General features: G+C 49.6%; 1 protein-coding gene across 1 annotated transcript in view; it reads right to left on the minus strand.

The window, feature by feature from the left end:
* Positions 1 to 27,279, minus strand: part of PHC2 (polyhomeotic homolog 2) — a 102,500-nt gene that overhangs the window by 32,792 nt on the left and 42,429 nt on the right. Inside the window, exons 2-7 of the mRNA XM_079924577.1 lie at positions 16,181 to 16,408; positions 13,401 to 13,559; positions 12,224 to 12,301; positions 11,610 to 11,774; positions 9,314 to 9,400; positions 7,877 to 8,189 (exon numbers count right to left, since the gene is read on the minus strand). Of these exons, the coding sequence (XP_079780703.1) occupies positions 7,877 to 8,189; positions 9,314 to 9,400; positions 11,610 to 11,774; positions 12,224 to 12,301; positions 13,401 to 13,559; positions 16,181 to 16,354 (976 nt within the window). The 5' untranslated portion in view covers positions 16,355 to 16,408. The remainder of the gene's footprint in view (positions 1 to 7,876; positions 8,190 to 9,313; positions 9,401 to 11,609; positions 11,775 to 12,223; positions 12,302 to 13,400; positions 13,560 to 16,180; positions 16,409 to 27,279) is intronic.

Here is a 27,279-nt window from a genome sequence, read left to right on the forward strand (position 1 = left end):
CCCCTGCAGCTGGAAAGCTCACTGCTTCTAAGGAACAAAGGGTTGGTTCCATGGGACCGCAGCCACGGCTTTGGAAGGCCTCATCAGCCCTTTCTGTCAGGGAGCAGAGGAGGGGCAGGCCTAGGGCCTCAAGAAATTAGGGCCCAGTTAAAAGGAGAGACTCCAGGCAATGCTCATCTTCCCATCTGGTGCTCTAACCTTGACGGCCTCCTTAGAATCTGAAGAGACCAATTCACTGTTCCCCAAACAGTTGGTTGTTAGCAACAAGAGGATTAAGGCCCCCATGCAGGAGGGCTGGCTGTGACGGCTTACTGGCACGCCCCCTTCGCTGCATCCGCTGCCAGAACTTGTGATCAGTAATGGATCTCGGTTGATCCCAAGTCCTCACAGATGCAGGAAGCAGCTCACTGTCCAGAAATGCTGGGACTCTTGTCTCAAAGTACATGGGAGCTGCAAGCATCCCAGTTGTAGGCTGGAAGTTTGCTCAAACACTTATTTTTCTCTGATCTGCAATACTTGACTAGAGTTTGGAGTTACCTGGACCATGGGTGAGAGGAGGGTGCCTGTGAGAGAGGAATGGCATAACTTTTTACAACCCACTACTCTTCAAGGTTTAGAGAGTTAAGTGAAGAGATACTTTCAACCATTCATTCACTCAACAAACATTACTAAGTACCTACTATAGACCAAATACCATGTTTGGCGCTGGCTAAAACATGGTCCCTAGAATAGGTTACAGTTTGGTCAAAGAGAGAGCTGGAAAACAGTATTGGTATAACCTGGTAAATGTTATGACAGGAGATAAGTACAGACTACGGAGAATACAGAAAAGGGGATTCAGCTTGGGAAGGAAAGCAGAGAAGGCTTCCCAGAGGAAGTAAGTGTTTAGCATGACTCAGAGTTCAGGAGATGCTGAAAGGAAGAGCATGTGGGAAGACTTGGAGGCATTGTATACCCCGGTGCTTTCAAGGACCCACAGGGCATCCTGTACAGCTGAACCCGGGACGACTATGCAGGAGCAGCCAGAGAAGAGGCAAAATGATGGGTGGGTCTAAATGATGCCAGCGCTCTCCAGAGGCTGCTCATCTCCAAAGATGTCTCATGTGATCAGGCCTCGGGGAGGGACTGAGATTGAGGATGACTCTAGAGGTCAGAGTCCCACATACACATAAGTAGACAAGAAAGCTCCTTTTAGGAAAACTGAAAGCAATAGCCACGTGAATTTTGCTGGATGCAGTCCTTCCAGGCTGAGGGGTAGGAGGAATAGGAGAGGGGAAATAGAGCTAAGGGAATTTCCCCATAAGAGGAAACAAGTTTACAAAAACAGGGTTGCTGACCTCAGGGGCACTCTATGGTGGGCTGTCTATGGCTTAATGTCTTCAGACCTGCTCTGCAACTACCTGGCAAAACCACCAAATATCCTCTGTGAGCAGGATTCCTTATAAGGCAGCTTGCAGCATTAGAAAAGAAACTACCCGGGCTTCCCTGGTGGCGCAGTGGTTGACAGTCCGCCTGCCGATGCAGGGGACGCGGGTTCGTGCCCTGGTATGGGAAGATTCCACATGCCGCGGAGCGGCTGGGCCCGTGAGCCATGGCCGCTGAGCCTGCGCATCCGGAGCCTGTGCTCCGCAACGGGAGAGGCCACAACAGTGAGAGGTCCGCGTACCGCAAAATAACAAAAAAAAAAAAAAAAAAGAAAAGAAAAGAAACTACCCATCCTTGGTAGAGGGATGAGAATACAGCATAAGTGGCTAAAGGTGTTGGTTTTAGAGTCAGACAGATCTGGTTTGAATCTTGGTTCTGCCACCTGTAGGCTGTGCAACTTAAGACAAATTGTTTAACCTCTCTGAATCTTGACTTCCTGTTCTGCAAATGGTGATATATACTTCATAGAGTAGTCGTTAGTATCAAATGGAATATTATGCTTCAACCACAAAGAGGAGAGGTTCCCTGCCTTTGTTCATACTGAGAAGATGCACAATAAATGGTGGCTATTCTTAAAATACTACCTGCCATTTGTATATTGTTTTGAACTTCTCAAAGCATTCTCATAATTTGAGTCTCATTTATTCTTTACAATAAGCCTCTGAGGCAAATGGGCGGTATTCCCACTTTACAAGCAAGGAGAGAGTTGTTTCTGAGAGACTTCCACAGTGCAGCAAGTTCCGGGGAAGTTGGCTTCAACTGACAGATGAGGCATGGTGCTTTGTATCTCACAAATGCTCAAAAAATGCTGACGGGTGAGTGAATGGAGCAGTCAGCGAGCTCAAGTTGAAACGGCAAGCCTTCAAGTCTTAGCTGGGGGCTGTTGAGAACTTTGGAGGTAATCTTGGAGGAGTGGACGACGAAGGGGGAGTGTTATGCCAGAAGGTGGGGACGTAGAAGGTCTCTGCGGGTCAAGTAAGTTACAAAGGTGGGCGGGGGGTAGTGGGGAAGGCGAGGCAGAGGGTCTATATGAGGGAGCTGGGAGCGATGAGAGTGGTTCAAGGGGCAATTGGGGGTTCTTGAAGGCTCCCACCCCAGAGTCAGAGTCAGTCGGTCAGAAGTCATTAATGTGCTGATGATTGAATCCCTCCTGTGACTGACAGAGTAGGAAATAAATACCCAGCGAAGGTTTCTAAATAAGAAAGGAGTCTCTGAGGAAGGTGATGCTGGCAGCTATGAGCAGGATGTTCTCGTGGTCAGTTAAGCCTCGTATGGTCAGCAGGCCTTAAGCAAAGCCGGGAGCCGACACGTAGGAAATATGGTCAGAACCTGGTGATAAACTGGGCGGTGATGGAGGGTGGGAATAAGCAGGGAAAGGGAACGGATATCTACTGTGAGCCTACTCGGTAGATATCTGATCACTTCTGCAGGCCATCTCATCCATTTTTACAGTCTGTTGTAAATATAACCATCTTTGTTTTACAGATGAAGAAATCGAGATTTACAGAGATTAAGTAACTTGATGACAGTCATAAAACTAGTTAAGTGATGAAGCTGGGGTCTGAAACCACATCTAACTCCGAAGTCTATGCTTTTCCCATTATAACACCCTGCCTCTCCGATGAAGGAAAATGAAGTCAAAACAACCCTGAGATTGTAAGTCTGAGTCTAGGAATACCTGATGATTGTGGACAGCAGCCAGGAGCTGGGAAAGAAGGCCCTTTCTGAAGAGGAAGACTTCCGGGTTTTTGTTTTTGTTTTATTTATGAATCTCCAAATTTTAAAAATGTGTATGCTGGTGGGGTGATATCCACGTGGGCATATCCTATAGACAGTTGGAAATCTCTGGGGAGAGGGGAGGGCAGGGACGGACACGCATTGAGAAGTCATCTGTGGACAGGTGGCAGGTGTCTGAAAACGTAGGTGTCGAAGTCAAACACAAGGGGGATGGACAGAATGTTTTGGGAGCCCCACAGCTAATGGCAGTGGGGCCAGGGAAAAGCAAGGGGCAGCAGGGCCACCTACACACACAGATGGTCACAGGCACACGTGGCCGCCCTGGGCATAGTGCCTCCCAGTGCCAGCTGAGATAATCCCCCTTCAGTTCTGTTCTGGAAATGTACTCATTTTTCAAGGCACGACTCAAATTTCCATAACCCCTCTTTAGACTATACACTTGTTCAACTCTAACGCCCATATGGTTGGCATCACGTTTGGCACCTAATAGGTGCTAAATGAATACTTGTTGAGCTGAATTGAACAATTAAAGAGAGAAAAGCTATATGGAAATGGTAGTTAATTATTTTTTTCTGAGCCATATCTTCTTCATTTGTGAGATGAATAATTACTGCTAGGATTAAATGAGGTATGTAGGTTAGGCATTTAGTACAGTGCCTGGAACATGGTTGTTCATTAACTGGTAATAATAATTATTACTGGCAGCAACCATGGAAGTAACATAATAGGAGCTTAGCGTGAAGGATTTCAGGAAAGAAGGGATGCTCAACAGTTCCAAGGAACACAGTCTGCTGCTTCTCTCTCTCTCTCTCTCTCTCTCTCTCTCACCCCCCACACACACCCATAGTGAGAAATGTTCAGCAAAATATAAAAATCCTCCTCTGATATCTGCTGGCTTTCCCCCCCCCTAGTATAGGAGGAGATGGTTAGTACTCTAAATCTGATCCTACAGTGGATAAATGAAATGACTTTCATGGCTGGTTGCATGATTTGAACATCAAAATTGTAGGGGATCTGATTCCAGCTAGATAACAGGCCCACATGCGTGTTTTGGTTTCTGCAGGATTCTCTAAGTAAAAGTGCATCTACCCTACAGTTGGGCACCTGCTTTGCGAGGGAGATATGGTACCCAGGAGTCCTGGAATCAGCACACATCACATTGTCCCACCTATCACAGACAGGATCACCACTCCCTGACACAAAACCCTCTCTGTGATAAAACAAAGCTGCTGTGTGGCAGGCCTTCCCAACAATGAATTCTCTCTCCTTCCAGAGACCTGAGGAGGGATGAAGAGACACAACAAAGACCTGGCATCTGGAGCACAATTGTGTGAAAAGGGCCCAGGCTTTTCAATGACGGGACAGTTCTCTTTTATCGCAGCATCTCCCTCCTGGCAGCCACTTTCCCCTCACCTTTGAGCCTGCATGTGCATCCAGGGCCTTGAGTTTAGCCACTAGAACGAGGACTCCAAGGACCAAGCCTCCTATCAGGAGCTGTGGCCCAGCTCCCCCAGGTCTTGGCGCCTCTGGAAGCCAGGCCCATGGGACCTTGCAGCCTGCGCCTCTTCTGCCCTCCTGGTTGGGTCCTCAGATCACGGAGAAGCCCAACCTCTCTGCTCTGCTCTCCGCCTCCTATTCCCCTCCCCCACCCACCAACCCACGCCTTTTCAGGGCATAAGGGACCTTTTCTATTTGCGGAGCCTAAAGAAGCCCGTTGCCAAGGTGACAGGAGCAGGAACAGCAGGGAGCTTGCCATGGGGGAGGGGCTTTGCCCCCAAACAGCTGTCAGTGGGAGCAGTCCCAGCTGGGACTAGAGCGTTTGCCTGCTCCGGGAGGAAACAGCCCCCAGGAGAACGCATTCCTCTCTGCTCTCCTCCCCGCACTGCCTCCGCCACAAGTCTCCACTGGTTACTTTCCCTGGGGGCAACCAGCCAGCCGGCTACAAAAATGCTCCAATAGCAAAAACCTGCCACTCTGCTCCCCATCTCTCTTTCTCTCTCTCTCTCCCTCTATCACACACCCACCCACCCACCCACACACACACACGCATGCGCACGCACTCTGATCCCTCCGTTCATTCGCAGTCCCAGGCTCCTCCTGGGCAGGAGGCCAGAAGTTACCTCCTCGCTGGGGAACTGTGGCACCCAAGGCAGGTGCTGCTCCAGGCCGCCCCCCATCAGGTCAGGAGGATCATTTCAGTCTTTTTTTGTTCTAGAGGCCCTGAGAGGGTCTGCAGCATCTTAAACGTCCCTGCTGCCTTCCGTTTGGGCGTGAGGAGTGGGCTCATGGAGAGGAAGGAGTGGGAGAGGAAGGGAAGAATAGGAGGGGACAGTGGGAGACAGGAACAATGCAAAGCCTACTGATTCGTCTCACTGGGGAGACGGTCTTTGTGGTCTGCAGCTCACAGCTGCTCCATAGAAAGTTCTGGGGAACCACTGGTCTCTGTACTGCCTATAGCCACATGCTGTTAAGTCTCAGGCCACACCTGGGGCCCTGGACCTCAGTCTGTAACTCACGGGCCTTCCCCTTTACCAGGCTCAAGAGAAGAGAGCCCTCCACTAGACTCTGTAAAACCCAGAACAGTCTTAGAACTGTCAGGCTCTTTGAGCTTTGGGTCAGGAATAAGAAAGGCCTAGGAAGCCCCACTGTAAGAACTGAGAGAGGCAAATATGGCTTGATGATTAAGAACATAGGATCTGACTCAGCCAGATGAGGAATTGGTTTCCAGTTCTGCCATGTAATACTGATGTGACTCTGAGTGACACTTATAGTAAGTTCTTGGGCAAGCGCTTTGAGCTTCAGTTTTCTCATCTGTTAAATGGATGAAAGCATCTACCTTATAGGGTTCTTTTGAAGGTCAAAAGAGGTGAGGTACATAAAAAAGCCCAGCATATTACCTAGTCTACATCAGAGGTTTTTATCCGGGCTTGTCCCCTTTCTGTCCAGTTTTCTTGAGGCCCCAGGGTTGCCTAGGAGCTTAGGAAGAACCCTAAGGACTGGTCGTTCCTTTGAAGGGTCCTTAGAATCTGGGGGGCTGGCTTAGATCTAAGGAGAGGTTACATTTTGGCCTGGGCAGAAATGGGGTTCTCAGGAAGTCCTGAAGCCCGGATGTTGCTCAAGGGTTTGTAGGTTGCATGAGAAGGTAGAAGAAATGTTAAGTTGGGCTCCTTGCTCTAGTCTCAGCTGCTATCAGCTCAGGGTAAGACCCTCCAGACTTTACCCTCTGAGCCTCAGTTTCTTTCTTCATAAAAGGAAGCAGCTAGACTAGTCTCTGGAGAAAGGAATGCCGGACAGGGAGAAACGCCTGGAGCCACAGGGCAGTCAGGCCTCTGCAGGGAGGTACCTGCTTCAGCTCAGAGTGACCACTGGAGGCTAAGACCACATCTGTCCTTGAAGCCCCAAAAGGGTGAATAAAGGACTTGAATTCAGATTCTCCCCAGCTCGCCTCCCACTGTCTGTCTAGAATACCTTCCCCTCCTCTGTCTGTTGGGGAAATGACTCCTACTTCAATACTCAGTGCCATTTCCTTGGAGGGACAGCATCTCTGACCCCTCCTGTCTGGCACTGAGGTGCCCGCCTGGGCCCACACTTACCTCATACTCCTACAATGGTATTTATGAAATCGAATGGATTTGCTTATATATCTGGCTCCCTCCTTTTGACTGCACACTCCTTTAGGTAAGAAATCACATTTTGACCATCTTGGTTAGTGTAGTAACAAGCATAAAGTAGGCTCTCAAGAAAAAAAAATGCAGGTTAGATTGGATGGTAAAATAGTCTGGATGAGGACAGAGGGTTAGTGGTTATTTCAGGGATGTGACCAGGGTGAGTGTCTCTTTAAGGCAAAGCCATGTGGTCCACCACTCCATTTCTGTGCTGTGACAGCTTGGTCTTATTCCTGAGACTGATAAGTCTGGCTTCTGGGGCTCCTGGCAGATTTTCTCATTAAAGATTGCCTACAATAGGCAGCACTGGGAGAATGTTAGCAGGCAGGGAGTTTAGCCCCAGGGAATACTGATTCATCCCCTTCACAGAATCTGCCTCACAAGTAATCTGCTGGATTATTACTTTTTTAATCTGCAAGATTTATTCTCAAGTGTCACCGTCACCAGCTAGCCTTTCTCAGCTCCTGTCCGCCAGGCTATATAGTGCCTCTGTGCTCACATCTATTATAGTACTTATCACCCTATATTGCATTGTACTTGTCTGTCTCTCCAGACTGTGTCCTCCTGGGAGGGCAGGGCCCACGTCTTATTTATCTCTGCACACCCAGAACTGGCAACATAACTGGCGAATATTAGTCAACGAATGTCTGTTGAATGATGAGAAAATAAGATTCCCACTTCTTCATCTCCCTGTGGGATTCTTACATGCCTCTGGCTAGCCCCTGTCCTTTTTGCTGACCCTTAGAGAATTTCGAAATAGTCTAACTGCCAAACCTCCACTCTCAAAGTGAAGAGCTATGATTGTGTACCCTGAGAATCACCATGATGCCCATTGTGAAGAAGGTCTCATTTATTCCCACTGATGTGGCTTCCTTCTTTAAAGCTAGGCTAGAAGCCTAAAACAGAATCTGGAGCTGTAGGAGGGGAAAGAGAGACACAGGGCTGACATCTTAGCATGTCCATGGGAGAAAGGAAAGTTTGAAAGTTTCCCCCGACCCATAGTCCTTCTGAGTTTTCTGGGATAGGATCCTTCTTCCTGGAGCCCTTACCTGGTGCAATGAGGGGGTGGGTTGCCACAGCAGGTACCATTCGGCTGAGCCCAGCCCGACCCTCCAAGCTCCCTGGCACACTGCTGTTGCCATCTCCTTTCTTGAGTGGCTCCGTCACACTGTCAGTTACGGCAGGCTTGCCACCTGCAGGGGAACCCTGAGCAGTGTTTCTGCCTTGTGATGGGGTAGGCAGAGGCTGGCTACCACCCGGCGTGGGCTTCAGGGCCAAGCTGGGCAGGACAGGCTGAGTGGGGGTAGGGCCCGAGGCTGCTGCAGTTGGTGTCTGCTGTGTTCGGAGGGTCAGGTTCTGTACCTGGAAAAGAGGGGTCTGTAGGAGTCCAGAGAATGTGGGTAGGAGCAATGCCAACACACAATTCGTACAGGGAAGGAGTTAGGGATGGATCCACGAATGGCTGAACAGGAGAGTGGGTTGTTAAAATCAGAAAGAAAGAGAGAGAGAGAGAATGAGACAGGGGCTGAAAGAGGAACCCGGAGCAGAGTTTCTAAAGGAGACAGAAAGAGTGCTAGCGATTGGATTCATCAGCAGAAGAAGCTAAATTCTGAGCAGGGATGTCTGCCCCTCCTGGGGCAGGCCCAGGCAGGGAGGCCGGGCTGTCTCTCCCTTCTGTTACCTCCCCTCCTCCCCCAAACTATCAGGATGGGCTGCACACCACTTAGAAAGAATTCCCAGATACAGGGTGGGCACGGGGCTTCCCACACTGGAAAAGGCCAGGGCAAAAGTGAAAGTTAATCGACCAGCAAGGTCCTCCAGGCCAAGGATTATCCTGTCCTCAGAATCAGGTTTACGCCGGGATGACCATGCTTACTCAACCTGGTTCCTGGTGCCCTCTGCTGGACACACGGAGGCTGTACCAGACTCACATCTGACAAATCTGATAATCTTGCTACCAGGTGGGTCCTCCCGTTCTGTAGCTGGGGATGGTTCCCCTCCCCTGCAGCCCACAGAATCTTTACAGCCACCGCAGTGTCTGGGTACTCCCAGCAGAAGGAAGGGACCCAGGACTCATCTTTGCTCCCTCTTCCATGCAATTTTTGCTGATTCCTAGAGGTGCTAGCATGTGTAACCAGAGTGGAATTTTCCTCTTAAAAGGCAACAACAACAGAGATTATCCTGGGGAGGGTGTAAGGTAAAAAGGTAGAGATGACCACCGTTGTTGGCAATCACGGCATGCTGCTGACTCCTGCTCTGTGTTCGGGGCTCGAAACAGAGTCAAGAGTGGCCGAAGCCTTCTCAGCGGTGAATTAAGGAGCAAGTCTAGGAGCGTTGGGACGCCCTGTCTCCCACCTGTTTTCCCAGAACATCCCAAACTTTCCAGACATTCAGAGCTCCTCCAGGGCTTGGGCCCATACCCATTATCAGTGCCCCTCTGTGGGGGTGCCCACCCCCCTGCCCTCCCACAAGCATGGAATCCTCACCTGGGCGGGGGTGGGGGGCCGGGCGGGGGAGCCAGTGCCGAGCTCAGGCTGCACAGTAGCGACGGTGGCCGTGGGCGTGAAGATGAGCTGAGGGGACAAAGGAACAGTGCCGCCTAGGCTCCTAGCTACCTGCACCAGGTTACCTGGCTGGGCCTGGAATCACAGGAAACGAGCCGCCTTTTACCTGCCCAATGTGGGCTCAGCCACAGGACACACAGTTTAGCCAGGGAGTGGACTGGGGAAGCGGGGAGGCTCGAAAGGGAAAGAGTCCAGGGGGATCTCCCGAAACTCTCAAGAGGCTTGGCGTGGTCTGACCCAGGCCGGGCAGTGAAGGGCCACGGGTGGGGGGCCATTCTGGGGCTGCACCCAAGTCAAGTTTACTTCAGAAGGATCTGCGAAGAGCTCACCCCAGAGGGACCAACAATCGCAGGACACCCTCAAGTCCCTCTCTGCAGCGTCCCGGGGAGCAGGGCCCCTGTGCTGCGACAGATGCCCTGGGACCATGTTCTGAATCTAACCTGCTCTGGACTCCAGGTCTGGGTCAGAACAGGACTCTCCACCAGAAGAGATCAAATTAGATGCATTCTTTTGGCCATTTTTTTAGTCAAATTCAGATTAGGCTGTGTGTGTGTGTGTATTTATGTGCTTGTGTGTGTATGTGTGTGTATGTGTTTGTGTGTGTGTTTGTGTGTGTGTTTATGTGTTTGTGTGTGTGTATTTATGTTTGTGTATGTGTGTATTTATGTGTTTGTGTATTTATGTGTGTGTGTATTTATGTGTTTGTGTGTATGTGTGTGTGTATTTATGTGTTTGTGTATTTATGTGTGTGTGTATTTATGTGTTTGTGTGTGTGTGTGTATTTATGTGTTTGTGTATTTATGTGTGTGTTTATGTGCTTGTGTGTGTATTTATGTGTTTGTGTGTGTATGTGTGTGTGTGTACGTGCGTGCCCAGAGACAACAGCGGTAGAGGAACCAGAGCCCCCAGAGCCGTACTCGTGTCTGCATCTCCTTCCGTGGAGTGCAGGGACTGAGGGTCTCTGCATGACACCCCCGCCCCTGCGAGACTAGCTCAGTGTCCGAGGGGACATGCGGTGTCTGACAGCGTGTCTGCTCCTCTGAGCACGAGTACCCCACTTTGGGCAGGGACCTGGCCAGGCTGCAAGGCTCCAGTGGGGGCAGTTAAGTAGGACAAGGGTCAGGGTAAACTGAAGACAGAGCAGGTTTGGGCGGTGTCACATGGGCTGCCCGGCCCCCTGGAGAAGTGGAAGTCTAGTCCACACGTGTGTCTAATGGGCTGTTTCCTGGGAGTAGAGCTGCACCTCAATGAGCTCAGAGTCAAGGACGGAAGTGCTGGAGCAGGACCCAGAAAAGCTCCCAGTGTCAAGTTCTGACTGTAGGAGCCGAGGGAGGGATGGGACTGTACAGTCTTTAGGATAGTGTGTCGAGGAGCTGGAGGGAGAACTCTTCAGAATGGGGGCGGGGAGGCTGGACTCACGGTGATCTGAGTCCCGCGTAGAGCTAGATGTTCCTGCCTCCTAGGGCGAATGCTGCTGCTTTCACGGGAAATTCTGCTAAATCTTAGGAACCTCTGAGCTTCCTATGGGCCTTTGCACCTTAGGGACAGGTGTAAAGGGGGGACTCTAGCATGCGTGTGCAGGGCTGATGCCGTCCTGAGTCCATTCGGCCCAAGCGAGCCCGCCTGATGAACGGCTGACAGGGTGACCCTGATGGGAATGGGGGCCCAGCTGGGAAGGCAGGGGAGCAGCCGCATGTCCCGGAGCTGGCTGCCACCTTCACCACCTGGGCTGGAACGCACTTTTGACCCTGAACTACCGGTGGCCAGTCCCTGCAAGGACTGTCCCGGGGGGGTAAGACCCCACTCCTGTAAGGGTACTTGGATGTTTGCGCGCTTGTTTATCTTACGTGTCTGAGTGTACAGACCGCCTGGGCACAGATCCCTGCATTCTCTACCCTAATTAATTTTGGGGAGTGGTTTCTGCTAAGAAGAGGATAGTTCTGTTTCACTCTAGGAGGGGAGGGAAAGAAGCCATCATGGGTAACTTTATTTCAGCCTGGAACCCCACCTTCCCTTGAGTCATGGAGCTTGTACCAAGCTCCTGCTCAGCCTTCCAGGCCGCCTTCTTTACGCCACCCCTTCTTTCCTGCCAACTGTCCCCCTAGTGCTTCTTCCCCACCCTTCTCTAATCCCCATGCTTCTCTAACTGCCCAGCTCCCAACTTCTCTGCCTCCGTCCTCCCGGCCCACCTGAGCCGTGGCCCAGGCTGGGGACTCACCATCTGTGCCCGCAGATACATCTGTGCTTGGCTTGCAGTCAGGGCTGGAGAAGACGTGTTGCCCAAGAGGACAGCCTGCTGGGCGATGCCTGAGGCTGCTGCTGAGCTGACACTCTGAGCCCGGTTGATGAGCTGGGCTGCTGCCGGGGAGGCTGCCAGATTGATCTGAGGAGGGAGACACGCCAAGTAGGAAACAGGAGGTTCTGTGGTTAACTCTGCCCCGCTTCATCCATTTCTTTCTCTCTGCCTCTTCTGTCCCTTGGTGGATTCAGCCTTCTTTAGGACCAGCTCTGATCTGTGGGCCCTGGATCTTCCCCCAGCACTGCTGCATCTCTGGCTTCCGTGCAGAGCTGCAGGGAGGATCTGATGGGGAGAGGACTGAGCTATGAACAGAGAGCCTTGACATTGGAAAGATGACGAGGAGTTATTAAAAGAAGTTAGAAAGCGGCATGCACTTTTTCTTTCTGGTAAGAGTAACAGGTTCCAGCCGTGGTTCTACACGGCTAAGGAGTCACCACAATTGGGTCTGGAAGCCCAAGAGAATTTTGGGCAAAGAGGAAGGAGCCGGTCCTGGAGCTGTGGTTCTCCATCCTACTGTTCTCCATCCTACTCACCGAGGATGACTGGGCGGGGGTCTGTGCAGACACACTGCTGCCTGAAGTGCTCCCCTGTCTGCTGGCCACCAGGCTTGCCTAGGAAAGGAGAATTCTCATCACTAGAGGCCCAGACCTCCTCCAGTCATCCCCCCCGGCTCTCACCTGCCGCAGGGTGCACTATAGGGCAGTGGTAAGGAGTCAAACCCTTATTCTGGCTCATCCATGTGACCTCAAGCAAGTGCCTCAGTTTCCTCTTGTATAAGGTGGCGTAACCACAGTGTCTACCTTGTAGGATTGCTGAAAGGATTACACGAGGCGGAGCATTTACATATAAGCGCTCGAACCGTCAGCTGTGACTGTTACCAATGTTTCCAGCTCTCTTCAGCTCCCACCCCACCGCACCCACTCTATCATACCCGGCTCACCGGCCCCCACGTGGAGCGCTGGGCACGTACTGTCTGGAACATCCAGCCTGCGTCCTCCCCGTGGCCAGCTTCTCATCCTGCAGTGTCGGCTTCACTGTTCCTCCAGCAGACAGGCTCCCCCCTCCCCACCAGCTGTACCCACCGTAAGGTGGGCCTCCTTGTTACTCAGCCACAGCAGGCTGCTCTGTTCTTCTGCAGAGCTTATCAGCGCTCTGGTAGCTTGCTACTTTGTCTCCTCGTCTATCTGTGTTTCTGACTACTTGCTGTCTCTGTGTTTCTGACTACTTGCTGTCTCCCCACCACAAGCTGCAAGAGGACAGGGTCCACGGCGTGCTCGGTGCCCGACATGAACTCTGGCAGCAGGCGCATAAAGACTCTGTCGAATGCATGTCTGGGCTCTTCTCGGCCACTGAGGCAGACAGGCAAGCTGAATGGGCAATGGCCTTCTCCTGTGGACACCTCCTCGCACCCTCAGCCCCCTCCCTGCAGTGTAGTGAGGCGGAGAGGCAGGCCCCCGCCAGTCCCTCCTTGGGCGAGGCAGGCGGAGAGGTCCAGCTGCCCTGCTTGAGAGCTGTGTGGCCTCGGGCGAGGCGCTTAGCCTCTCAAAACCTCTTTCCTCATCTGTCAGAGGACTCGGGATGACGATCACACCCACTTCGCAGTGGTTCTGTGAGGACGCTAAGAGAACGCATGGGCACACGCGTGCAGTGCTTGCTTTTCCTGCCCCTTCCTTCGGGGGCATCTGCGGTGCTCCTGTGACGTCATCTTACCTGCTGCACGGCCGCGAGGCTCTGGAGCTGGGCGCTGCTGAGGTGCTGCTGCTGCAGGGCCGCCGTCTGCAGCATGAGGTGCTGCTGCTGGGCCGCGTACATCTGCTGCAGGTACTGGGCCGCCGTGCTGGGCTGCCGGTGCAGGGCTTGCTGGATCACCTGCAGAGGGCGGGGGGCGGGGGGGGGGGAAGAGCCCACGCTGCGGCCAAGCCTGCTCAACACCCTCTCTCCCTAGCTGCTCAGATAAGGACCAGGCCTGCGAACCCCACTCGCCAGGGAACCAGGGAGACAACTGTGTGCAAAGCTCCACCCGTTCCTGCCTTGCCCATCTAGCAGCTCTCCTCAGCACACATGCTCCCTGCTCCTCCCCGATATGGGCTACACACGCCACTACCACCAACTCTCGGGGCAGTGGGAGCTCAGGAGACAGGAGTCCTTTAAGCCTCCGGTGACACTGGGTCCCACGCCAGGCTTGTTAGGTACCCCCTTCCCCGCCATTCTGCAGCCTCAGATGAGTCTAACTGGACTGCGGGGATGATGATGACAGAGGGAACCGAAGTTCAACAAGGCTGAGAGGAGGAAAGGGGTGGGAAGAAAGAGACAAGTCCGAAGCGCAGCCTATTCGAGCTTTGAACACACAGCCAGCCAAACTCAAACCTGCTCAAGGTCAACACCCTTCCGGCAGGGGCTGCCCCCAGCTGCTTGGGACGTCCTATCGGTCCCTCAGAAGATGGTCCCCCTGGCCTTGCACAGCAGGGATGCTGCAGCTACAGGGATGCTGCCTTCCTCTTTTACTCTTTCCCTCCTTCTATCACTCTCTTTTGAGCCACCATCTCCCATTCCCTGGCCTTACTGCTATTCCCTCTTTCCTGATGGGACTGGCTGAGCCACAGTCTCTGGGAGATGACAAAAGGCTGCTCTTTGATCCCTTCCCACCCTGCCATCCCTCAAAGCCTCTTCTCCACCCTCAGGAACAAGGAAAAGCAAATGCCTTTCCTCCAGCCCTGAGACCCTCTACCTTCTTCTCCTTAGCCCCGTACATTTCTCCTCCCTTCTCACCTGGTCACCTTCCTGCTGTCTTCCCATGCGGTGCCCTACATGGGCCCTCGCTAGGCTCTGGCCCACTTCCCACCCTTCGCTCTGCTGCTCTGGCTCCAGGGCTGTTCTACCCCAGGCAAGTGAGCCTCTAGTCTAGCTCTCTCCATCTTAACATGACTTCTAGGGGCTGGCGGCTCTCGGACAAAAAAACCTCTGGGCTCAGATTTGGGGTTCTGTAAAAACAGCCTGATATCACAGATTCTCCATGGGCTCTGGAGTCTCCCCAGATACCCCCACCCCATCCCAACTCCTCCACCCACTTCCTTCAGTGTACTTTCCCCTCTGAGGGTCCTAGTTTACATGAGCTCAGTTCTTTTTATTCCTTGTTCTCCCCCGAATTTTTTCTTCTTATTCCCTTTATCTAGGCCTCTTTATTTTCCTTAGACCCCTAAAAGCACCCCCAAGCATCCAGACAGCAGTAGTAGAGATGGACTTTTTCTCACTGGAGGATGTCAAGGAACAGAAATAGGAGGCACCCCAATGGTTCTGCTTGGGTGCGGAACACAACTTTGGGTCACTCCGTTTGCCAGAGCAGAAACCTCAAATCCCTTTTGCCTAGAACTGTGGTGCAGGGCAGGAGGGCACATCCTAACGTCAGCTGCTAGAAATTGGTGCTAAAATACTCATGTGCAGAGGGGCCAGAGGAGGAGGCTGGGGGAGGCGGCAAGGATGGAAGCATGGTTTTATTAAGTGTGAGGCAGAGAGAGCTGGGCGAGGGAGGACTCCAGAGTAACTGACGGGGTCTCCTTTAACTAGACTTTTCAGGCTCTCTCACCATCTGCTGTGGCTTCTCCTCCATCCCCTAATCCGGGCCTAGGGCCAGAGAAGGATGCGCTCACTCATCTAGTACATCCAAACTGCAATAGCAAAGCTATTAGAATAAACGCTTCTAGGCTGTGGTCTCTCTTTTCTCCCTAGTTTATCCAGGAGCCTCAATCAGACATCGTAGTGAATAAGAACACAGGTTTGGGGGGAATCAGGTTCAGCTTTTTTGTCTTTACCTGGTGACCCTGGATAAGTCACTACCTTCTCTGAGCCTCAGTTTTCTCAATTACAGAATTGTGCCTAATAATAACCACCCTCACAGCTGGAGAAGAAGATAAATAAGCAAAATGCTTCGGACAGTGCGGGGCACATGGCAGACGGCAAAACATGGTCATGACTGCATTTTGGAAGAGTGTGTAGTCACCCGGAAGGCCTCATAGATGACACTTTGCAAACCGCTGCTTTGGGGAAGAAGGCAAAAAGCTGTAAAGACAAAGGATTGTTTGGGGTTCTATTTTGGTCCTCCGTATGTAAGAAACTTAGATTTGGTACAAGGAAGTGGTCACTTAGGTAGGGGATCTAGGTTGTGGCTGAGCAGATTCTAGTCATTTTTTCTCTTTGCTCTTTTCACTTGTGTGTCCTTTATGATTTCACATGTTTATCCTCCCCAAACGGCACTGTGGGATCTGAGTCACCAGATAAGAAAGGAAATTTTGGATCTGCTAAGTATTCCCACTCTCCCCAACCTTCCCTGACTGAATCCATCTAGTATCACTACTCCTCGAATGCTGCACATAGTTACCCACTGACACACGCCCTTATGCCCATTCTAGATTTAGCACCCCGGTTGTCCTACCAGACCATGCCAACACGTCCTCCTGGCTAGCCCTGAGATGATTAATCAGGTGGCGTCTCACCTGCACAGTCTGCCGGTCAGGAATGCCACCGTACACAGAAATCTGGGGCCCCGTGGGGCGGCCACTGCCACCGCTGCTGCTATTGTTGCCGCCACTGCTGCTACTGACGCCGCTGGTACTGCTGGTGACACTCGCGCTGCTAGACGTATGGGGGACGGGCAGCTCGTTCTCCATGGCCTACAGGATGGCACAGTCAGGGCGCTCAGGTGGCAGATGAGCAGGCAGGTGCTGGGAGGGAAGAAGCAGGAGGGAAATGCTTAACAAACGCATTCTAGAGAATACACACGTGGGTATCCGCTCTCTACCAGCCTGTGTGGGACTACTTCTGAACTGAGGTCTGCAGCCACCCCTGCCATCAGGACAGGGCTAGGCTTGGCTCACTAGGCGAGGTGTGAAATCAGGTCAGCCTGAATCTAAATTTTACGACTTATTCTGCTAGAGGAGATGAAAAACAGCCTAGGAGGATCCCCTACGATGGGCTTCCTAGCAGTGATCTTAGGGACCATTCCTCACACCATCAAACTTTTCATCACTGGGGTAGAGAAACTGGACATCAGAGAAATTATTATTTGTCCATATTTATATAGGCAGTTCTTGAAAGAAATGGGATCCAAAATCTAGAGAGAACAGAATGAGAGAAAGAGGCAATAAAATAAAATGCAGTGATTATTTTGTTTTGTTTTCCAACCAGAAGAGCTCTGAGTGTGTTTGGAGTCTGTTTCCTTCCTGAAGTACTCACTGAGTGCTCTCTGATCCAATGCTGAGCAGGGCACCACATTGAGCAATTTGGTGAAAATCACAGGTTTTGGAGTCAGAAAGACTTAGGTTTGAGTCCTGGCTCCGCCACTTACCAGCTGGGAAACCTTGGCAAGTCACACTTCTCTAACCTCCTGTCTTAATCTGGCAGACACAAGAGCGTATGGATTGATGGGAGGATAAAGTAAATGAACAATACAAAGCGCTTAGTAGGGTGTCGAGCATATATTGAGTGTTCCTTAGGCATTGGCTGTTGTTGTGGTTATTAAAACTGTCCCCAGCCTGTTTCCCACTGTCCGGTTCCAGTACATCAATCCTCTTCCAAGGTGGAACTGGCAGAGCCTCCTGGAACTTCTATCCCAGTCACTAAGGGTAGAAGTGCTAGAAATTCCTTGAGGGACCAGCCGATGATTGGGATTCAGAACTGGAAGCTGCGCATCCCCTTGAGGCAAGGAGTGGAGAAGGGCTGGGAGAGAAGGGAGGAGTGGTGGGAAGGTCATGCCCGTGTCCTAGGTCAAGTTCCTCTCTTTTTCTTCTTTCATGCTATTCCTAAAATCCTAATTTATATATATATATATATATATATACATGTTTTTCCTTCTACCCATTCCTTCTTACACCTAAAAACAACACTTCTTTGTCATCCCATCATAGACATTCAGTTCTCTTCTTGCAGAAGATTATGCCAACTTAATAAATGAAGAAAATAATACGATTTTTTCACAGTATTGAGAACATTAGTGCAAAGAACTAAAATAGTCATTAACGTCCCGCCGTCCTCCTCCCAATGTGCTCCCTCTGGAGGTTGTCAGCATTCCTCAGGATGCCTGCCTCAGCCTGGGTGAGTTTTTACCATGGGCTGCAAAAAGTGTAGATGAAGGTTCAAAGACAGGAATGTTGGGGGTGAGGAAGTCCAGGTTACTCCCAGTGGGCAGGCAGCAAGTTGAAGTTCAGAGGCCTATGGCTTCCAAGGCAAAGCAAACAGCACTCATGACCTGGATCCTTAAGCAGTGATTTCCCCTAATTTTTATATGTCTGCTTTGACTGCCACAGGGCAAGGCCATCCTCCATGAATTCTCTTTGTCCTGAACTGCACTCAGCCCTGGGCCTCATTTTGGCTACGCACTTGTTAAAGATGCTTATGATGATGCTGGTGGTGCAGGTTGATGAAACAGCGAAGTCTACAAGTCTTTCCTGTGCCCTGCTCAGTTGGAATCTACCTCATCTTACGCTCCATGGAAGGAAGCATTGGCTGGACAGAAAGCAGTAGAAGGCATAATTCTGATCTTGCAGAAACTGACAACCTAGTTGTCGAGATGAGGCTCCGCTGGGATTTTGAGGCTCACCAAGCAACAGACCAGTAAATGGGAGTTAGATTCAAGCTTGGAATATCCCACAGAATCCCAAAGTCTCTTCTTAGTTCAATGGCCCACCTCCCTTTCCCAAACTGTTGATCAGAATTGGGTTTCAGTTCTTGCTTTGCATCCCACCCTAGGAAATCTCAACGGAAGTATTAGTCCTTATAACCATAAACAAATAAAATAAAACAAGGCAGCAGCCACAGCAAGTTAAGGAGAGGGCAGTCTACATCCTGGATGATCAAGCCTCAGCTCTATTTTTTTTTTTTTCTTTTGCAGCAGCTAGGGCAGATCTTGGGCACAGTGTATACTCAATCCTTGATGAGAAATAAAACAAGACAACATTCTAAAGAAAGTGTGGCATTTGTTTATGGAAAAACTGCACAGGCAAGACAGCAACTGCGAGAGAGAGAGAGAGAGAGAGAGAGAGAGAGAGAGAGAGAGAGAGAGAGAGACAGAGACAGAGACAGAGACAGAGACAGAGACAGACAGACAGACAGACAGACAGACTGACCTTAGTAACGTGGGGACAATATGTTTCCTGAGGTCTCTTGCCCGCCTGCCCCCTTCCTTCTGCTAACAAGCATGCCTTTCCCTCCTGTCTTCATCACCTCGTTCTTGGCTTCTGCATACCCTCTTCCGCTTTCCCTCTCTTCTGTCTTGTTAATTTCTGCCCCCAGCCCCTGGTTTTCCCATTCTTGCTGCTGCCTCCTCAGCCCTATCCTCTCTCACTCCTGTGCTCACGACTGCCCTCCCTTTCCCCACCCTCCTGTGTGCTCACACTCACCTCGCTGTCTGATTCTCTTGGACACGTGCATATACCCCCGCCCTCTAGCCCTCATTCCATTGACCCTGGCGGGCTGCTCTGGTTACTCAGATGAGCTCTCTCCCCACTCCTGCCCTCTTTTCTCTCTCTCAGACCCTCTCCCAGTTGCAGCCGGCTCACTCTGGGCCCCATTCCCTGGCTCCAGCTCCCTCCCCATTCTCTCTCATGGTCCCCCTGCCTGGCCATCTCACTCCCCCAGGCCTGATGAGGCACGTCCTCTCTTTCATTCCCATGCACATGCCCTTACTCTCCGGACAGCGCATGCTCCCTCTCCCTCCCCTTCTCGCTGGCTGGCCAGTTCTCTGGGTTCCAGCTCCCACTTTTGATGGCTACAGCTGTCTCTCCAGTGCACACACACTCTCTCTCTCTGGCTCCCTCTCAGTCTCTCCTGCAAAGCACACAGGAGGGAAGGACAGACTCTGCCTAAGAAACTAGGGACCGCTTCAAAGGAGAAGTAACATTTGAGCTACCTGAACCCACGCTTTCTCTGCTTTCACAGCATAAAGCTGCCCTGTCCCACCTTCCACTCCTTGTCAACCACCTCTAGAACGTTCCCGAATAAACACGCTCCTAGTTTTTCGCAACCTGAACATCTACCGCATGTGGGGTATGTTTGCTAAGTACTGGAAATTGAAAAGAGGTAGATGACATGGATCCTCCTTTTCGGGTTCATAACTTTTTTTTTTTTTTTTTTTTTTTTGCTGTACGCGGGCCTCTCACTGTTGTGGCCTCTCCTGTTGCGGAGCACAGGCTCCGGACGCGCAGGCTCAGCGGCCATGGCTCACGGGCCCAGCAGCTCCGCGGCATGTGGGATCTTCCCGGACTGGGGCACGAACCCGTGTTCCCTGCATCGGCAGGCGGACTCTCAACCACTGCGCCACCAGGGAAGCCCTCGGGTTCATAACTTTTGAAGGCATATTAGAAACAGTAAAACCTAAGGCCTCTTGCCCAGGAAAAAACGCACAGATGTATAAAAAAATGTACTTACAATTGTAGAGGTTCCTGAATCCTTTGAAGCCTGTTCCTTACCTCTGGACTCTGTTTCTTAGTTGGTAGGGACGGGGCACGAAGTACAAAGTTAAAGATACAAATAATATTGCTGACCCTCTGCCAAATGAGCGATGAGACCACACCTGCTGGCGTTCAGAAGAGTGGGGTGTTGAGCAGCATGTGTGGTGTGACAGAGGGAAAGTGGAGGAGGTTACTGTAGGCTTTGTGAGTGCCGAGATTGACACTTCTGCTGGGTAGCCACTGCTGTAGGGGAACAGATGGCCAGCCCTTCCCTCTGCCCATTCTCTGGTCTCTCAATCTTCCCAAGAGAGGCAAAGTGCTGAAGGAGACAGCATGGAGTCAGGCAATCCTAGCTCTGGGAATGCTAGCTCTGCTGTGACTAGTTGTATGGCCTTGGGCAATGCAGTTTACCTCTCTTAGTTTTAGTTTCCTAATCTGCAAAACTGGGTAATAAGAATACCTATTTGGGGGGTGGTATATGTGGGTTAGGATTAATCTCTTAGCTTCATCCCACTTTTCTAACCTTATATTCTACAATGTGAGTCCACTGCTCTGGTTTGGTAGATCTGCTTTTTTTCTCCCAAAGACCACATACCCATGCGCTCGTGATTACCTCCTCCGCTCTTCAATTTTGATGAAGTCCAATTTAACTTTTTCTTTATGGTTGCTGTCATATCTAAGAGGCCATTGCCTAATCCAATGTTTTGAAGGTTTACACCTAGGTTCTTCTCAAAGAGTTTTATAGTTTTAATTTTTCCATGTAAGTCTTTGATCCATTTTGAATTAATTATTGTATATGGTGTGAGGTAGAGGTACACCTTCATTATTTCTTAACTTTTTTATCCTGGTAAAATATATATAACATAAAACTTGCCCGTTCATAATGTTGTGAAACCATTACCACTATCTATTTCCAGAATTCTCACCACCCCAAAGAGAAACTCTGTCATCATTCAGCAATAACTCCCCATTCCGCTCTCCCTCCCAGCCCAGCCCCTGGTAAATTCTCATCTACTTTCTGTCTCCATGAATGTCTACTCTAGAAATCTCATATAAGTGAAATCATGTAATATTTGTCCTTTTGTGTCTGGCTTATTTCATTTAGCATAATGTTTTCAAGGTTCATCCACGTTGTAGCATGTATCAAGATCTCATTCCTCTTTATGGCTGAATAATGTTCCATTGCATGTATATATCACACTTTGTTTATCCATTCATCCGCTGATGCACACTTGGGTTGTTTCCATATTCTGACCATTGTGAATAACACTACCTTGAGCATTGGTATACAAGTATCTGTTTGAGACCTTGCTTTCAGTTCTTTTGGGTATATACTTAAGAGTGGAAGTGCTGGACCATATGGGAGTTCAATGTTTAGCTTTTTGAGGAACCACCAAACTGGCTATTTCCTACCTCTGTGGTTTTACTCATGTTGTTCCCTTCCCCTGAAATGCCTGCCTTCCATTTTTCACTTAACCAGCTCCCTAGATCATCAGAACAACTTGTGTCTCTTCTGTGAAACCTTCACTGAATGCAGCGTCCTCTAACGCTTCTCTTGCTTCACACTGGGTCCTAATTTCTTTCTTAAAGCCATCCAGTTGGTTGACTTACCCCAAGACACTTTGTGCTTACCTCTCTCCTAGCACTTGTCATCACAAGAAAGTGATTTACTTATGTGTCTGTCTTCCCCACTAGACTCTGAACTCCTGGAGAGTAGGGATCGTATCCTGTTTCCCCGTATATACCTAGCGTTTCATTCCATAAATGTTTATTGAACAAAATTGCTTGAAACACGCCGTACTCCATCCTACTTCTCACTGGAAAGCTCTGCTTCCTTTCTACCTCATCTTCAGAATTCTTGCCAACTACTTTAAAACATATAGCGCTGGTGATTTAATTTCAGTACCTTCCATCAACAGTATCTACACTAATAATATTGCTTATTTATTAAGCACCTATTATGTGTCAAGCACTATAGTGAGTGCTTTATATATACACATGACCTCCCTCATGGGGTAGGTATTATGCCAATTTTGTCAATGAAGGACTTACCAAAGTAACTTATCTAAGGTCATCACAAAACTAGGATGCAAAACCAAGTCTGACGCCAAAGCCAGAGCTCTTCCCACACTACACCCTCTGAGACCTCACCCATGATCTCACCTTGAGCAATTATTTCAATGACATTGGCCAAAGTCTATATTGGAGCATACTAGATTTTCAGAGGTGTTAAGGAATTGCGATTGCTGAATTTAATCCCTAATTATTAATTAATGTCTATTAAATGTTGTATATTACAAAATAACCTCTCTCTATATATAATATACAAAGGATAATACACAAGTGTACCCACCAGTCAATTTAAGAAACCGACCATTACCACAATCTAAGAAACCGAACATTACCACAATCTCCCTTGTTTTTCCTATGCAAAAACTGAACCCTAGTTTTTGGGGAAGTGAGTCACTCAAGGAGAGAGGGCTCCGCTGACTGTCCTGCAGCAGCATGAACACGGAGGCACCCCCAGAAAACCGGCTGGACTCATGGTGGAGATTTGCTCAACCAGAGGGCTGGAGTTTGCCCTAAGGGGAAATCTGAAGCTAGGGTCCTGCCATATGTCACTTTCTCACTGGTCTCCTGGTGGAAGGGAACTTCTGTTGGAAAGAAACAGAATTAATTAGGAAGCGTGGAACAATACAGCAGCTTTCAAACTTTTTCTACTATAGTTCCCCTCTTTGAACCCAAGTTTTTAAGGCCTTCTGCCTCGAAGCTCTGCTCTGTGGGCTCAAAGCTCTGAAGGCTCAGTGAGGGCCACCGAGGCACATGTGGAGTCTCCTAACACTCCGAACTGGGGCCCCACGTTAGAAAATCTGAACACTTAAACTCGCTCGGCATTAAGCATTTTACACACCCCTATTCAATTTCCTTTTAATTCCTACCCTTATTCCTCCTTCTAACCAGTTCCTTACTTCTCCCCCCAAGGCCACCCATCCCTGTGGACTCCTACTATGAACCCAGGCCAAATCTGATTAATGGCTATAATGTCTAGAACTGAGAGTCTCTTTTTCTCTGGGTTCCAACTCACTGTGTGGTTTTGTGTGAGCCGGAGCTCGGAAGGCTGTGATTCATACGTACTTTAGTCAGTTTTCCCCTCCCAACCGCGAGGGACCACTTTGAGTGATGTGCTGACTGTAACCAGCTCCAGACAGCGATCTGATTACAGGTCTCTGCTGCCCAGAGGGCCTGAGACCGGCAGCTGGAGAAACGCTGATGCTTCTGCCCTCCCAGGAGCCACCGAGTCTGGAGAACACTAGGCCTTTGTCCCGAGGGTCAGGGGAATCCATTTGCTGCGGATTACAGCTGTGACCGAGGTTCCAGGGAAGTAGAGGGGAAAGAAACTGAAAACGAAGCCCTCCAAATGGAGCTTAAAGCCCTGGGGCAGAGTGGGGTGGGCTTCTCCTATGGAAGCGGAGACTGACGGGCGATGAGCGGTCTAGTCTCCCCCCCAGAGGCTGCTGCTGTTATCACCCCTGTAGTGGCTCGGGGGACAGAGAGTTTGAAGAGGCAGGCGACGCTGTTCTTTGCTATGGCTCTGCCTCTTCTCTGGCTGCCTCTCTGTCCAGGAATAAGTCAGTATTGGCAAAGCGTTCAGGCTCTCTAGACTCAGGGGCCCGAGGGGAGGTCTCCTTATGCCTCCCTAAGTTACTGCATCAACCTAAGTGTCCTGATTTGCACTGATCTGATTATGTCTCTGGCAGCTGTCTGAGGTTACTGATACGCTGGAAGCAGTCCAAATGGATTCAGCTCAAACCACCGCAGAAAGTTCCCTCTCTCTCCCCAGTCCTCTGCATGTTGTCTCCTTTAGTGTCTCTAGAAACCCAAGCAAATAAATGAGGGCTCACAAAGCAGAAATGAAGGATGAGACGTTAAAACTGACCACACAGTCCCAGCCATCAAAGTCGAACAATTTCATTGTGAAACAGAACCCAACACATAAATTTTAAGAAAGCCCTGGGATGCATTTATTTTACTTTGTACTCTGAAATAATTTTAGACTTACAGAAAAGTTGGGAAAATAGCCAAGAGTTCCTATATACTCTTATGAACCACAGTATAATGATTAAAACCAGGAATGTCACATAGATACACTATTATTAAACAAATTACAGACCTTATTTGGTCCTTCTTCTGGTCCAGGATATCACATAGCATTTGGTTGTCATGCCTCCTTAGTCTCCTCCAATCTGTGACAGTTTAGTCTTGTCCTGTCTTTCATGCCATTGACATTTTTGACGAGTACTGGTCAATTATTCTCTAGACTGCCCCTCAATTTGAGTTTGTTTGGTGTATTTTTTTTTTCTCATGATTAGAACGAGGTTAGCCTTTTTTGGGGAAAAATACCACAGAAGTGATGTCGTGTCCTTCCCAGCGCCTCATCTCAAGGGATACATGTTATCGATAGGTCTATCATTGGTGATGTTGACCACAGTTACCTGGTTAAGGTCAGAACCTCATACATTTAAATGAACAAACTTTTTCCAAAAGCTCATTGTTTTCTTTATAATTTATCAAGTGTTTCCATAACAAGCTGGTGCTGGTTGGCGGAAGAATGTGAAGAGGAACAAGAAGGATTTGGTCTCTTGTGGACGGAACATACAGTTAACGCCAGGTTATGGAAACACTGAGTGTTTGCAGTGGAGGCGCTTTAGTCTCACTGCTCTGAGACGGGGCAGCCGTGCAGCCTGCCTCGCCTACGGCAGCCGTGCAGCCTCTGCCTCGCCTACGGCAGGGCCTGGCACTTCTGTAACGGCCTGAGAGCAAATAGTTTAGGCTCTGCTGTGACCACGCAACTCTGCTGGGCGAAAGCAGCCACAGACAAGTCCTAAGTGGAGTGGGGCTGTGTTCCAATACAATATTAGTTACAAAAAGGGAGGTGGGCCGGGTTCGGCCTGCAGGCTGTAGTTTCCAGGGCCCCTGATCTGTGCCCACCCACATGGCTGACCGTGTACCTGCAGCAGGTTGGCTAACAGCATGGGCTTTGGTGTTAGAAAGACCTGGGTTCAAATTCTAACCAGGCCACACATTAGCCGTGTGTGCTTGAGCAAGTTAAGTCACCTTTGGGGCCTCAATTTCTTCAGGAGTGAAATGAGACCCCATTTCCCTCATGGGCTGGTTAAATGCGATGTCTGTAAAGCACTGAGGACCATACTTAGCAAAGAGTAAGCATGTGATGAATGGCAAGGCTGTGAGCCTGATTTGGGATTTGGAAAATGATCCCTTTAAGCATGTTACATAGTGAGGATCCCATAAGTTATTTTTATCATCGGCCACAGTCACGCTCAAGTCTGTTTATAAAAAACCATGGTCTGTTTTACCTGTTTAAGTGTTTGTCTCTTTTGTAAAGGGCACTTTTCCAGAAGGCTCTTTAGGAACATAAGATTTAAAGGCAGCCCATCTCTATATTGAGCAAGGATGTGTGCTCTGGAGCCGGCCTGCCTGGGCTCAACCTTCAGCTTCCCAGTTTGACTCCGAGCAAATTAGAAAGCCGCTCTAGGCTTCAGTCTCCTTACCTGTAAAACTGGGACAACAATGCCACCTGGTAGGGTTATCTGGAGTATTCGATAGGTTAACACATAGACAGCAGTTAGAACTGTAACTGGTACTTAGTGAACACTTAAAAAATGTTAGCTGCTCTTGTCATGATATGATGAATTATTATTATTATTGACATTATTAAAGGTTCTTCAGTCTTAACTCCAGGGTTTAAAGCGGGACGTTATTCTACTGGTTTCCCAGAAGACAAACTTGGATCCAGTCATTATGTTAAGTTGGTGCCTAACGTTAGGACATCCATCTCTTTAATTTCCCAGCTAGCCATCGTATACTGTATCCATGTCCTTTTTTTCTCTCACTTCAAATATTGCCTGTTATGGGTTGAACTGTGTGCCCTCAAAAAGATGTTCGGTTCCTAACCCCCAATGTGTCAGAATGTGGCCTCATTTGGAAACAGGGTCATTGTAGATGTACTTAGTTAAGATGAGGTCATACTGGCCCAGGGTAGGCCCCTAATCCAATCTGACTGGTGTCCTTATAAAAGAATGCAATGTGAAGAGGCAGACATACACAAGGAGGAAACAGCCACGTGAAGATGGAGGCAGAGATTGGAGTTATGTTTTCATAAGCCAAGGGATACCCAGGGCCACCAGAAGCTGGGAAGAGACGAGGAAGTATGTCAGAGGGAACGTGGCCCTACTGACCTGGATTAAGACCTTGATGTTAGACTTCTAATCTCCAGAACTATGGGATGGTGCCTTTCTGTTGTTTGAAGCCACCTAGATTATGGCACAGAAAGAGAGTAGGTTGGGGTAGGGTAAAAGAAGACTATTTCTTGAGAGAAAGATACTTTAATTTCCATCAATAACCTCAAACTTAGAAAAATCTTCTTTTGTGTGTCTGGTGACAAAGTAAATTCTTCATGCTATGGTTTTAGTCAATTCTTCCTTGTTTAGATTTAGTAGAGCTCTGCATTCCTGGGATTTACAGAGAGAAATCTCAGGAGTCAAGGCTATAAAAAGACCTCTATAAAAAGCCTCTCCTTACTAAGTTTCTCCACAGAGCACACATGCACACCTCCCTCCCCCATTTCCAGAGCAGGCCATTTTCTGCTCCTCCATCTCAGCCTTGAACTGGCCCGATGCTGGGTTAAACCATGGTAGGCTAGTCTTTCTGCCACTGCTACTTCTTGACAAGCACAACTAAGCCAGGACACGGATCATGGGAAACAGCCAGGCTTTCAAAGTAATTGTTCAAGGGCATGGAAATTTATCTATGAAGTCTTCACCAGCCTTTTTTTCTCTTCTTCTTGTCCTACCCTCCAAACTGGATATACCTCAGACCTACCCAGTGGTTCTACAGGTATCTCTTGACTCTTTGTAGCAGTTGAGGTTAAGAAGTTAGCTCACTCTGTGAACACCAGGGTTAAGAGCACCTTGGAGAAGCGGGGGCTATACTGGGGTGCTGCCACCTGAGCATGCTCCCCCCAGAGCTTATTCCAAGAGTGTAGCCTTCCTCCTTTAGAGTTTCCTTTTACATCCCCTATGAGGAGATTAGGAAATGGGGCTTTGATAGATTACAGAGAGATAGGTTCC

Source organism: Stenella coeruleoalba (assembly GCF_951394435.1).
Source record: "Stenella coeruleoalba genome assembly, chromosome: 1".
Classification (NCBI taxonomy): Eukaryota; Metazoa; Chordata; class Mammalia; order Artiodactyla; family Delphinidae; genus Stenella; species Stenella coeruleoalba.